The sequence below is a fragment of the Papio anubis genome, chromosome 10, assembly GCF_008728515.1.
Source record: "Papio anubis isolate 15944 chromosome 10, Panubis1.0, whole genome shotgun sequence".
Taxonomy (NCBI): domain Eukaryota; kingdom Metazoa; phylum Chordata; class Mammalia; order Primates; family Cercopithecidae; genus Papio; species Papio anubis.
This window is the reverse complement of record NC_044985.1, coordinates 19,821,271-19,833,448: the sequence shown is the minus strand read 5'-3', so window position 1 is coordinate 19,833,448 and position 12,178 is coordinate 19,821,271. Positions and strand designations below refer to the sequence as shown.

Sequence of the window (12,178 nt, the reverse complement as noted above, 5' to 3'; positions counted from 1 at the left end):
CCTACTTCACCATGCCCAAAAATGAACAACCAAAAACAAATACCTAAGAAAGATAGTACCCAAATGTTTCACTTTGTGTTGATAAATATGTTTCTGATTTCTGAGAATCACTTTTAGTCATTTCACTACATAATCTTTAAACTAAAGAGATGCTGAATAAGAAGTTGGGAGTTGTTACCAGGAAAGATAGCTGGACAAAAACTGAGTGTCAGTGTCAGTCCTAATACCATAGGGTATGATCTTCAAGTAGATTAGGAAATGGGTAGATTAAGAAATTTCCCTTCCCTTTCCCTTTCGTTTTTTCAGGGTCTCATTCTGTCGCCCAGGCTGGAGTGCAGTGACATGGTAGGCACACTGCAACTTCAACCTCCTGGACTCAAGCAGTCCTCTCACCTCAGCTTTCCCATTAATTGGACTGCAGGCACATGCCACCACACCTGGGAATTATTAATTTTTTTTATAGAGACAGAGTCTCACTCTGTTGCCCAAACTGGTCTTGAACTCCTGGCCTCAAGCAGTCCTCCTGCCTCAGCCTCCCAAAATGTTGGGATTACAGATGTGAGCTACTATACCCAACCAAGAAATTTATTATTTTCAGTGATGGCAAGTTGATCAAATCCTGAGATTTTTTTACTCTAGCTAACAAAGCCAAAGGAAATTCTTTTATAAAAATCACAATGCCAGTTGATTAACATATATTGAAAGATGGCTTTCCCTTTATCATGGTCACCCTGAAGAAGTGCAATGAACCTTTCCGCTCAAAATTTCGTTTGGATGTCTAGGCTGATGATGCTACCCAGACATGAAGCGGGTATGAAAGAGTTTATTACTGACATAACAAGTCTTTCTGAGACGAGGCGGGCAGGCTCACAAGTAGATATAAAAATGACTTGAAAAAAAAACAAGGAGAAGAGACAAGCATAGTCTGTTATTGAGCTTATGGGGTAGGGTTAAGGTGAGAGTTCTTACCATGTGGGCCGGGGCTTGAATAGTTTGTATTTCCCAGCAGTGCCAAAGAAAATATCACCCACACTTTCGTATCTGCTTGTACACAATTAGAGAAGCAGGGTAAGAGGGCTTGCATGTAAACATCAAAAATTGAGTGAGACTGTTTTATCCTTTTATCCTGTTTGCTTCCATTGCTTATTCTTACATTCAACACATCATCTTTGTAAGACCAATCCTTCCATGAGTTATACTGAAGACTGCTTGACTTGAGAAATGTTTTTCTTTTTAAAATGACGTCCTATTTCTTAATTCCTATTACTTAATGTTTTATGTTTAATAGTTCTTAAATGGCAGTCTTTTTTTTTTTTTTCTTTTAGTTTATTAGGAAAGAGGATGATATGATAGCTGGGAACATGAAGAAAATATTTAGAATTTTGAAAACCTAACAAAAATAATACATTCTTTGCACCCAAAATTTGTTTTTTCCTTTTCAGCTGCCTAAATTCGTCACTGAATATTCAGTTATTTATCTTCCTTAAGCCTTAAACAACATAAGTAAAACAGGCTGCTTCTACTTGTTTCTGTCAGAGACTATTCTGTCTACTTCCCAAACTAGGCAGTGTGCCACGTAGATACGGAGATAAAAATCTCAGAGAGGAGGAAACTTGAGATAATTATAAAGAAAATGTGCATACACATTAGCCTTAAGTCTTTGGCTATTTCCTAAACTATATATGCACAGAATGAGATCCCAAGAAACCCAGAAGAAATACAGAGTTGGGAAGGATAAAAACTAAGCCAAGATTTTAGCAGTATTGTGATACTAAGTAGACACAGATGGGGTTGAGCCTTGTTGAGGTGAGAGATTGTTTACAAGTATCTTGCCTTGGCTTCTGTTGACCCCCCGAAGGGCCATCTTTTATAATAAATACAAGCGCTGGGAATAAGGGCAACACTGAATAAACTTGCCCTTTAAAAGCCTAAAACCAAGTCTTAAAAGGAATGAGGCATTTGCTGTTACTCAATTTGCCTGCCCTAACAAAAACCTAACACCTCTTGGGAGAAGATAATACTACCCAGAGCTTCTGTGAATTTTTTACTCATGATATCTGGTGTTAAATCAGAAAATATGAGGGATCCTGGAAAACTGATACCAAAAAGAAAAGGAAATAGAGCCCACACGAGATCAGATGTTGTTATCAGAGAGAGACTTTAAAATAACTTATTTTTTTGGTTGGGCATGGTGGCACACACCTGCAATCCTAGCACTTTGGGAGGCCGAGGGAAGCAGATCACTTGAAGTCAAGAATTCGAGACCAACCGGATCAACACGGCAAAACCCTGTCCTGGCCAGGCGCAGTGGCTCATGCCTGTAATCCCAACACTTTGGGAGGCCGAGGCGGGTGGACCACCTGAGGTCAGGAGTTCGAGACCAGTCTGGCCAACATGGTGAAACCCCGTCTCTACTAAAAATACGAAAGTTAGCGGGGAGTGGTGTCATGCACCTATAATCCCAGCTACTCAGGAGGAGGCTGAGACAGGAGAATCGCTTGAACCCAGGAGGCAGAGGTTGCAGTGAGCCGATATCGTGCCACTGCACTTCAGCCTAGGCGACAGAGGAAGACTCCGTCTCAAGAAAACCAACCAACCAAACAAACAAACAAACAAACCCTGTCTCTACTAAAAATAACAAAAACTAGCCAGGTGTGGTGGCACTCGCCTGTAGTCCCCAGGTACTCAGGCGACTAAGAATGAGAATCGCTTGAACCCAGGAGGTAGAGGTGGTTGCAGTGAGCCAAGATCATGCCACTGTACTCCACCCTTGGTGACAGGCATGGTGGCTCTTGCCTGTAATCCCAGCACTTTGGAAGGCTAAAGCAGGTGAATTGCTTGAGCTCAGGAGTTCAAGACCAGCCTGGCCAAAAAGTACCAAAAAAAAAAAAAAAAAAAAAAAAGGCTGGTTATGGTGGCACATGCCTGGAGTCCCAGCTACCCAGGAGGCTGAGCTAGCAGGATTGCTTGAGCCCAGATCGAGGCTGCAGTGAGCCACGATTACGCCACTGCCCTCCAGCCACAGCAAGACCCTATCTCAAAAAACAAACGAACAAAACAAACAAAAATCAAGAATTTTTAACATGTTAGAACAATAACAATAACAAAAACAGATTCTAGTGGACATTTTAGAACCGAAAAATAACATCTGGAGTTAATTCTAGTAGATTTAATAGATTAGATACAAGAATACAAAATTAGAGAACTAGAAGACAAAAATATTCAAACTTCTAATCAAATTAGCTTCCCAACATATCAGGATTATTCTTACCCATACTCAGGCTAGTTTCCCTTTTCTTCGCCTGTCCTCAACCTAAAACTTATTTTTCTTATTTTTTTCTTTAAAAATATTTGACAAATAAAAATGATATATTTATGGTATATAATATGTTGTTTTGAAATATGTATACATTGTAGAATGGCTACATTGAGTTAATTAACATATGCATTACTTCACGTGCTTTTTTGTGATGGGAACAGCTTAAAATCTACTCTCTTTGCAATTTTTAAGAATATAGTATGTTGTTATTAACTATAGTTACCCTGTTGGACGATGTATCTCTTCACCTTATTCCTTCTATCTAACTGAAATTTCATTGTTTTTTTAATTCTACCTATTGTTTCAAGTCCCAATTCTACTTATCCTATTGAAGGCTTACACACCCGATCTCAGTAGACAAGATTAGGAAATTTTGAGGAGTGGCGGTCTTTGGGAGAGAGTTGCCTGGCAAGCCAACACAGAACACTGTTAGTCATACATGAAGTGCAAAATGTATAGATAGACAAGTGACTGACACCAAGTAAATTTAGCAGCAAGCAGCTGAGGTTCTAGTGATAGAATCTGGGTTGCAGAGAGAGAATTCTACTTTCCAGATAATCGGGGAAGCAAAACAGATCCTATTTGCAGATAAATTGAAATTAAGAAAATGTGTTATGAAACCATGGCAGGAAATGAAACCAGAGACCCCTAACCATAGCACAAAGTTAGTGGTATTGTCCACACAAAAAAAATAGGGCCAAGCCTCAATTCCTGGAAGTCTGTTTTTGGCAGAGTTGTTGAGGCGGGGAAGTAACACACTGAAGAACTCTAGCCAGGTAAAGAGCTGTAATTGTTGGCTGGGCGTGGTGGCTCACACCTGCAATCCCAGCACTTTGGGAGGCTGAGGTGGGCGGATCACCTGAGGTCAGGAGTTCGAGACCAGCCTGACCAACATGCAGAAACCCCATCTCTACTAAAAATACAAAATTAGCTGAGCACGGTGGCTCATGCCACTTCAGCTACTCCAGAGGCTGAGGTAGGAGAATGGCTTGAACCCAGGAGGTGGAGGTTGCTGTGAGCTGAGATCGCACTATTGCACTCCAGCCTGGGCAACAAGAGCAAAACTCTGTCCAAAAAAAGAAAAAAAGATCTGTAATTGTTAAAGTTCTGCTGTATTGGAACCAAGTTGGTCCCAGAATCCAGTGATGTTTGAGTGGCTTCAGGTATGAAAATTGGAGGGCTTTGAAGACACGAAACATACTAGTTATTATCCCATGAATGTATAAATATAATTTTGCATGAATTATTCTAAGGTTGCTTTTTTGTTGTTAACGGGAGCAGTTGAAAGAAAAATACATGAACAAAATAAAGTTTTCTCAGTGGAAACTTAAAAGTCTAATATCTGCCCTTTTCTCATTTCTTTAGTTTTGCTCAGCACTTAAAATTCATTTTAAACTCTTTGTTTTCAGTTCCTGTGTTTTTCTTTTTTCTGTTTGTATAGTCTGGTAAACAGGGCTTGTCATTTAGTCTCTCTTTCCCATTGTTTGCCATAGTAACTACTAAAAAGGTAAGGATTATTGAGGTATAATTCGCACTTTTAAGTAAATTTACCCATTTTTAGTGTACAATTCTGTGAGTTCTAAAAATGCATATGGTTATGTAACAGCTGCTAACATCAAGGTATAGACTGACTCCATTCCCAAAAGTTCCCTCATGCTATATTCCCCTCCCCTACCTCCAGCCGCTGGCAACCACTGATCTGCTATGGCTCCCTTTTTTTTACCTTTTCCAGAATGAGACATATAAATGGAATCATTTAGTATGTAGATTTTGAATCTGGCTTCTTTCCCTTACCAAAATGCATTTTAGATCTATTCATGTTGTGTAGAGCGTGAGTTCATTCTTTTTTTATTACTGAATAGTACTCCATTGTATGAATATGACATCATTTGATTATTCATGCACAGGTGAAGTACATTTGAGTTGTATCCAGTTTCTGGCTATTTTGAACAAAAACACTATAAATATTCACTAAGTGACTACTTTTTAAATTGGAACAGCTTAGAAGTCAGGCAGTGTGATAGTGTGGATACAAATCAAGTGGGAGGACACCTGAGACCTGGGATCTCATACTAGTTTTGCATCAGCTAGCTGTAATTTAAATAATTTAACTTCTCTGTGCCTGCTTGTTTTATAAAATGTGCCTCATTCAGGACTTACTCTAGTTTTGAAATAACATGGTTTTGTGCTGTTAAGACATTTACTATTGTCTAAGAGGAGAGACTATAAATGGTTACATACATTTTATAAAACTAATTATATAAAATCAACATAACTAATATTTAACCTTAGGAGTAATTTTGTCTCTTTAAGTTCAATCATGAATAGTTTGAACATAATACGATTTGCTTAATGAATTTTACAGGTCCTTATAATATCAAACTTTTTATTAACTGTATAATCCAACTAATTTTACATTGGAAAATTATTTTGATAATATATTTTTTTTAAGACAGTCTTGCTCTGTCACCCAGGCTGGAGTGTAGTGGTTTAGTCTAGGCTCACTGTAGCCTCAACCTCCTGGGTTCAAGCAATCCTTCTGCCTCAGCCTCCAAGTAGCTGGAACTACAGGTGCGTGCTGCCACGCCCAGCTAATTTTTTGTACTTTTTAAAAATAGAGACAGGGTTTCACCATGTTGGCCAGGCTGGTCTTGAACTCCTGGGCTCAAGCGATCCACCTATGTCAGCCTCCCAAAGTGCTGGGATTACAGCCATGAGCCAGCTAATAATACTCTTAAATAAAACATCCAGCTAATAATACTCTTAAATAAAACATTTGATAAATATTTTCTTTTAAAATATTTTAGGCTTTATTATTAATTAGCATTTATTTATTTTTTTAATTTAGATGGGTCTAGGAAAGACAATCCAGGCAATTGGAATTGCTTACTTCTATAAAGAGGAATGGCCTCTGTTAATAGTGGTCCCTTCGTCTCTGAGGTACCCTTGGACAGAAGAAATTGAAAAATGGATCCCAGAGCTAAGTCCAGAAGAAATCAATGTTATTCAGAATAAAACTGATGTTAGGTAAGAACCACTTTTTAATCTTTAAGAAAAAAAGTCTTCCTTGTGTATACCTGGTATGTATTCATGTTTTAGAATGCAATATCACCTATAGATCATAATTTAGAAGTGGAATAAGTAGTATGGATAATTTTATTTTACATTTTAAAATATGAATTATTTATCTAAAACCCAACAGTATATTTTATTTCTAAGTTCCTTTATGGTACATTTTTAAAGTAAAAGTAAAATATGTATACTTCTAAAGATATATATATATATATATATATATATGCTTTATATGTACCTTAAACATATTTGAAACTATCTTAAGGTTCAAAAATAAATCTCACAACTTTTCATTGATTGACTTGAAGCTTTGTGATCTTTTATTGTCAGCAACTTTAGTAGATTTTGCTTTCCAATTTGTTAATTAATATGCGAGTTTTGTGTATGACTCATTAGTAAGTTTGATTTTCCTTATTTATAATTTTAATATTTTATATCTTGAAAATATTTGCTTTGTGTTTATTGGAGGCTCTCACTCTAAAATCTGTTATAGTGTTGTTAGTATTTTTTTCCTCATTTTGCTTTCTAGCCATTAGAATAAGACAACCAGTTTGAATATTGATGAGCTGTTACATGGAATGTGTAGGTGATTCATACAAATTATTTCTCTGGAGGTTCAAAGTTATCTATTTCTGAACCTGAAATAAAAAGCAGTACATCTACTGAAATAAATATCTGTTAATACTTAGATTTTTAAATTTTGGTATTATTGTACTGTATTTTATTCTCTAAGACTGTTAACATAAAAGGTATATGTAAAAATAAAGTTGTCTTATGAATGTGGAAGGAGGAAGCACAAAATGTATGGAGGGCCTTTTCACTTTCAACTTTGCAGTGCTAATTCAGTGGAATGTATCTTTATGGGCCCAAGAAAATCTGAACTCTATTTACATGGTTAAAATGAAAAAACTGCTATCTTATTCTAATCATGATAAATAAATCTCTCCAATAAAACCACATGAAATTGAAAAGACTTACAAATTTAGAGAATGTAGAATTTTTGAAGACCTCCAAAACCATCATGTTAGTTATACCTTATTTATTTAATGTAATTAATTAATTTTTTTTTTTTTTTTTTTTGGAGGCGACATCTCACTCTGTCGCCCAGGCTGGAATACAGTGGCACCATGTTGACTCACTACAACCTCCGCCTCCTGGGTTCAAGGGATTCTCCTACCTCAGCCTCCTAAGTAGCTGGGATTACAGGCACCACCAACCACGCCTGGCTGACTTTTTAAATTTTTAGTAGAGACGAGGTTTCACCATGTTGGTCAGGCTGGTCTCAAACTCCTGACCTCACGTGATCCGCCCACCTTGGCCTCCCAAAGTGCTGGGATTACAGGTGTGAGCCACTGCACCTGGCTGATATACCTTATTTAAATGTTCATATTTAAATTTTCTTAAAATGACTCTTCTGTCATCTTTTATAGCTACTAGGGCTAGTTTTTATATTATTTTGAAAATATACTCTTGCAGTTAAATGGTGGATAATATTTTTATTTGAATTGTATTTGGGATATGTTAGATATATCTACAACTCCAGAGTAGAAGTTTCCTGGAGGATGTTAGTTAAGGACAGAAAACTACCCAGGGTCTTCCAGGTACTTAAAGAAACAGGTTTAGGTGTATACCAATATGTCCACCACAAATACGTATACTTTCCTTCTGGCTTATATCAGTTATGCTTGGACTGTTTACTAGTCAAGACATGGTAGGACAGAAGCTACAGACTGCTGTAGTGGCCTTTGAAGCCATTGTCTCCTATATGTTGCGCTCAATATACCTAAGTTAGATAGTAATAGTAATTAATCCAGTACTTTTCTTCTTCAGGCTCTTCCTGGTGTTTGAATACAGTTAGAAAATTATAGGTCTCGGCCAGGCGCAGTGGCTTACGCCTGTAATCCCAGCATTTTGGGAGGCCAAGGTGGGTGGATCACGAGGTCAGAAATCTAGACCATCCCGGCTAACACAATGAAACCCCGTCTCTACTAAAAATACAAAAAATTAGCCAGGTATGGTGGCGGACGCTTGTAATCCCAGCTACTCGGGAGGCTGAGGCAGGAGAATGGCGTGAACCCAGGAGGCGGAGCTTGCGATGAGCCGAGAGAGAGCTTGCGGTGAGCCGAGATAGCACCACTGCACTCCAGCCTGGGCGACAGAGCGAGACTCCGTCTCAAAAAAAACAAGAAAATTGTAGGTCTCTGTATTAAGTAGATTAATCCAGGGCTTAAAATGCAGTTGCCCTAGTGGTTCTGGCTGCTTAGGACCTCTACCTTTTCTGTTAGAGGACAGAGAATTGCAGAAGACTGGCTCTGTCCTGTATTTTTTTCTGGTGATATAGAAAATGCAAAAGTGATATGTCTTAGTATTAATGAATTTATTTGTCTATTTCATTCTACAAACTTTATTTGGGATCATAGCACTGTGTATGAATACTACTAAAAGATGAGTAAGACACATTCCCTGCCCTTACCAATCTCATGATATGGTAACAGACATAAATATGTAAATGAATAATTTATTGACAGCAAGATAAAGAATATTACAGATGTGTGAATTATAGAAATCTGAAGATCAGGGATCATTTTAGCTCAATGGCTCTTGATGTGAGGTGGTACCCGCCTCTTCTAACCACACTTCACACTTCATCACCTTAGGTCCAGGAACTTTTTTGTTGTCACAGTGACTTGTCCACTGTCCCTTAATGGATAGGACCAGGAAGTGAAGCTCTGCAATGCACTCAACAGCCCTGTACGTCTGTTCTGCTACTGGTATTTTGAGCAGGAGGGGCTGTTCAGTGCACCGCAGAGCTTCACTTAGTCCTGCTCAAAATACCAGTAGCATCTGGATTGAAAAACTGCTATCTTATTTGTGTGAAGGTTTCATTAAGAGTCAACTAGTATTTAATTATCCATTTTATGCATGATCCTAGGTACACAGAAGCAAATATTGTCAGAACGTAATGTGACTTGCTGGATTGCAAAATCTTTCAAAGATCATTTGACTAAAACTTTGGTTTTGGTTATGCAAGACTGTAAATTTTGGATCCTGTTTTATTAGATTTGAGGATTGTGAAATCTTAAGAGTTTCAGTAATAGTACCATCTCCTTTTATTTTTCCTCTATTCTGCTTTCTTCTCCTGTGTGTTTTTTCACAATAGAGTTGTATTGTTTATGATAACATCATTACTGAGATATTTTTTAAGTACATGGATTTTCTTTTCTAGGAGAATATCGACCAGTAAAGTGACAGTTCTGGGTTATGGTCTCTTAACCGCAGATGCAGAGACTTTGATAGATGCACTGAATAACCAGAACTTCAAAGTAGTTATAGTGGATGAATCACACTACATGAAATCCAGAAATGCAACTCGCAGCAGGATTTTATTGCCAGTAGTACAGAAAGCCAGACGAGCCATTCTTCTTACAGGAACACCAGCTTTAGGAAGGCCTGAAGAGGTATTACAATCCTTATACTCTGAACTTAAAAGAAGAGAAGGGAGGTAGGAGGGATATTGAATTAACCACCTGTTTTGCAATTTTTGATTTCAAATTAGATGCCTCAAATGCTAGAGGAGTACATTGGGAATTTCTAGATAGTACGTATGTTTTATCATGGCTATTTTAATCTATTTACATTTAAACTTTCGCCAGGCTTGTAGGTGTGTATAAAAAACAGCTTTTATCTTTATGATAAGGCTTCCATACATAGTACAACTGTATAATATTCTTCACAATGTGTTCCTGAGGTTCTTCTATGGTCTTAATCTTCATTTATCCTATCTATTTTACATTATAAGCTGCTTAGGATTGGGATTGAATCTACCTTATTTCCTTTACATTGCATTGCAGAACTTCTTTCTGTTCTTTCACTTTAAGATTCACATTTGGGAAAGTAAAGAGAAACTAAAGCTTATGTGCAGACCAGATAAGGTATCTGCCTAGAATGAAAGAATAAGGCATGCATTTGATATCCCATTTAGCTTTTGCTACTCTAAGAGATGGGTAGTACATGGAGTGGTTAAAGAGTTAGGAAGAAGACATGATGGAAGAAATGTCTGTAAGTTTTAGTGTTCCTTAAGGAAATTCTGTTTACTAATGAACACTGAATCATGGAAAAACATGGGCTGTCTTGTAGGGTTGCTGGGAGAATTAAAGGTAATACTGCTTTGAAAGTACCTCACCCTGTGCCTTGTCACATAGTCACTCAACATATGGTAGCCAATATTATGTTAATTTTTGAGCCAAGCCCGGGTGACAGCTATTATCATTGCCTGTCTAACAGTATTACCTAAGCTCTACTTTCAATTCTATCCTGGAAATCTTGTGAGATACATATAAAAGTACATAGATAGTGATGATAAAATGTTTAATTTTACCTTTTACAGTTTTTTCTCTTGGATACCCACTGACAGTGCTGTAGCTCCAAGTAATTGACATATGTCCCCAAATTATGTCATTGAATAATAGGGGTGATGATATCCTTTAAAAAAAAATCATGAAACGTATCCTTCAAGATACTCAGTCCTACTGAGTCCAGTGAGTAGGCTGGACTCAGTAACTCATGCCTGTAATCCCAGCACTTTGGGAAGCTGAGGCGAGTGGATCACTTGAGGCCAGAAGTTCAAGACCAGCCTGGCCAGCATTGGTGAAACCCCATCTTTACTAAAAATACAAAATTAGCTGGGCATGGTGGCCTGGCCTGTAGTTCCAGCTACCCGGGAGGCTGAGGCAGGAGAATCACTTGAACCTAGGGGGCCAAGGTTGCGGTGAGCTGAGATCTGACCATTGCACTCCAGCCTGAGCGACAGAGTGAGACTCTGTCTCAAAAAAAAAAAAAACATACATTTTAAATGATGATAACAAAATAAATACTCATCTACTTATTATCGAGCATAAGAAATAGAACATTGACAATACAACAGTGGCTCTTACATCCTACTCTTATCACATGTCATTACTTTTCACTCTTCACCTATGGTAGCCACTATTCAAACCAAGGGTAAATACCAATTTTGTGAGTCCTAATGATTGTACAATTTGTGTTTGGGATTTTTTTTTAAGAAAAATAATATAAAATTTGAAATTCTAAGTTAGGAGTTTTGAAATTAGGAAGTGTGAGTTCTCTCATTTTGTTTTTCTTTCTTTCTTTCTTTCTTTCTTTTTTTTTTTTTTTTAAGACAGAGTCTCACTCTGTTGCCCAGGCTGGAGTGCAGTGGCATGATCTCAGCTCACAGCAACCTCCACCTCCCGGGTTCAAGCAGTTCTTCCACCTCAGCCTCCCGAGTAGCTAGGATTACAGGTGCGTGCCACCACGCCTGGCACATTTTTGTATTTTTAGTAGAGACTGGATTTTACCATGTTGGCCAGTCTGCTTTCAAACTCCTGGCCTCAAGTGATCTGCCCATCTTAGCCTCCCAAAGGGCTGGGATTACAGGTTTGAGCCACCGCGCCCAGTCTATTTCCACTCTAATCTTTATTGTGACCTTCCTTCTATTTGCTGTGTGTTGTTTGCCCTTACTTTTCCAGTGTGTTAAGGTGAAAAATTAGGTTATTGATTTGAGTTCTTCTTGTTTAACATAGGCATATGCAACTATTAATTTCCCTCTTAGCACTATTTTTGCTGCAACTCATGTTTTGGTATGTTGTGTTCTCAATTTCCCTTATCTCAAAGTGTTTTCTAATTTCCTTTGTGATTTCTTCTTTGGCCCATTGGTTATTTCTGAATATGTTGTCATATTAAACGGACATAAAGCACTGAAGTCACTTTAGAAAAATTTAGGAGTTA

The 12,178-nt window shown here is 37.8% G+C and overlaps 1 protein-coding gene across 11 annotated transcripts in view; it reads left to right on the top strand.

Moving 5' to 3' along the window:
- Nucleotides 1-12,178, top strand: part of ZRANB3 (zinc finger RANBP2-type containing 3) — a 308,526-nt gene that overhangs the window by 157,837 nt on the left and 138,511 nt on the right. For 10 of the 11 annotated variants that reach the window (XM_031651750.1, XM_031651757.1, XM_031651752.1 and 7 more), the window contains 2 exons: nt 6,168-6,346; nt 9,618-9,849. In XM_031651750.1, the coding sequence (XP_031507610.1) occupies nt 6,168-6,346; nt 9,618-9,849 (411 nt within the window). Of the gene's footprint in view, nt 1-6,167; nt 6,347-9,617; nt 9,850-12,178 lie in introns of those variants that run through there. The other variant, XM_031651760.1, reaches the window with a different exon arrangement.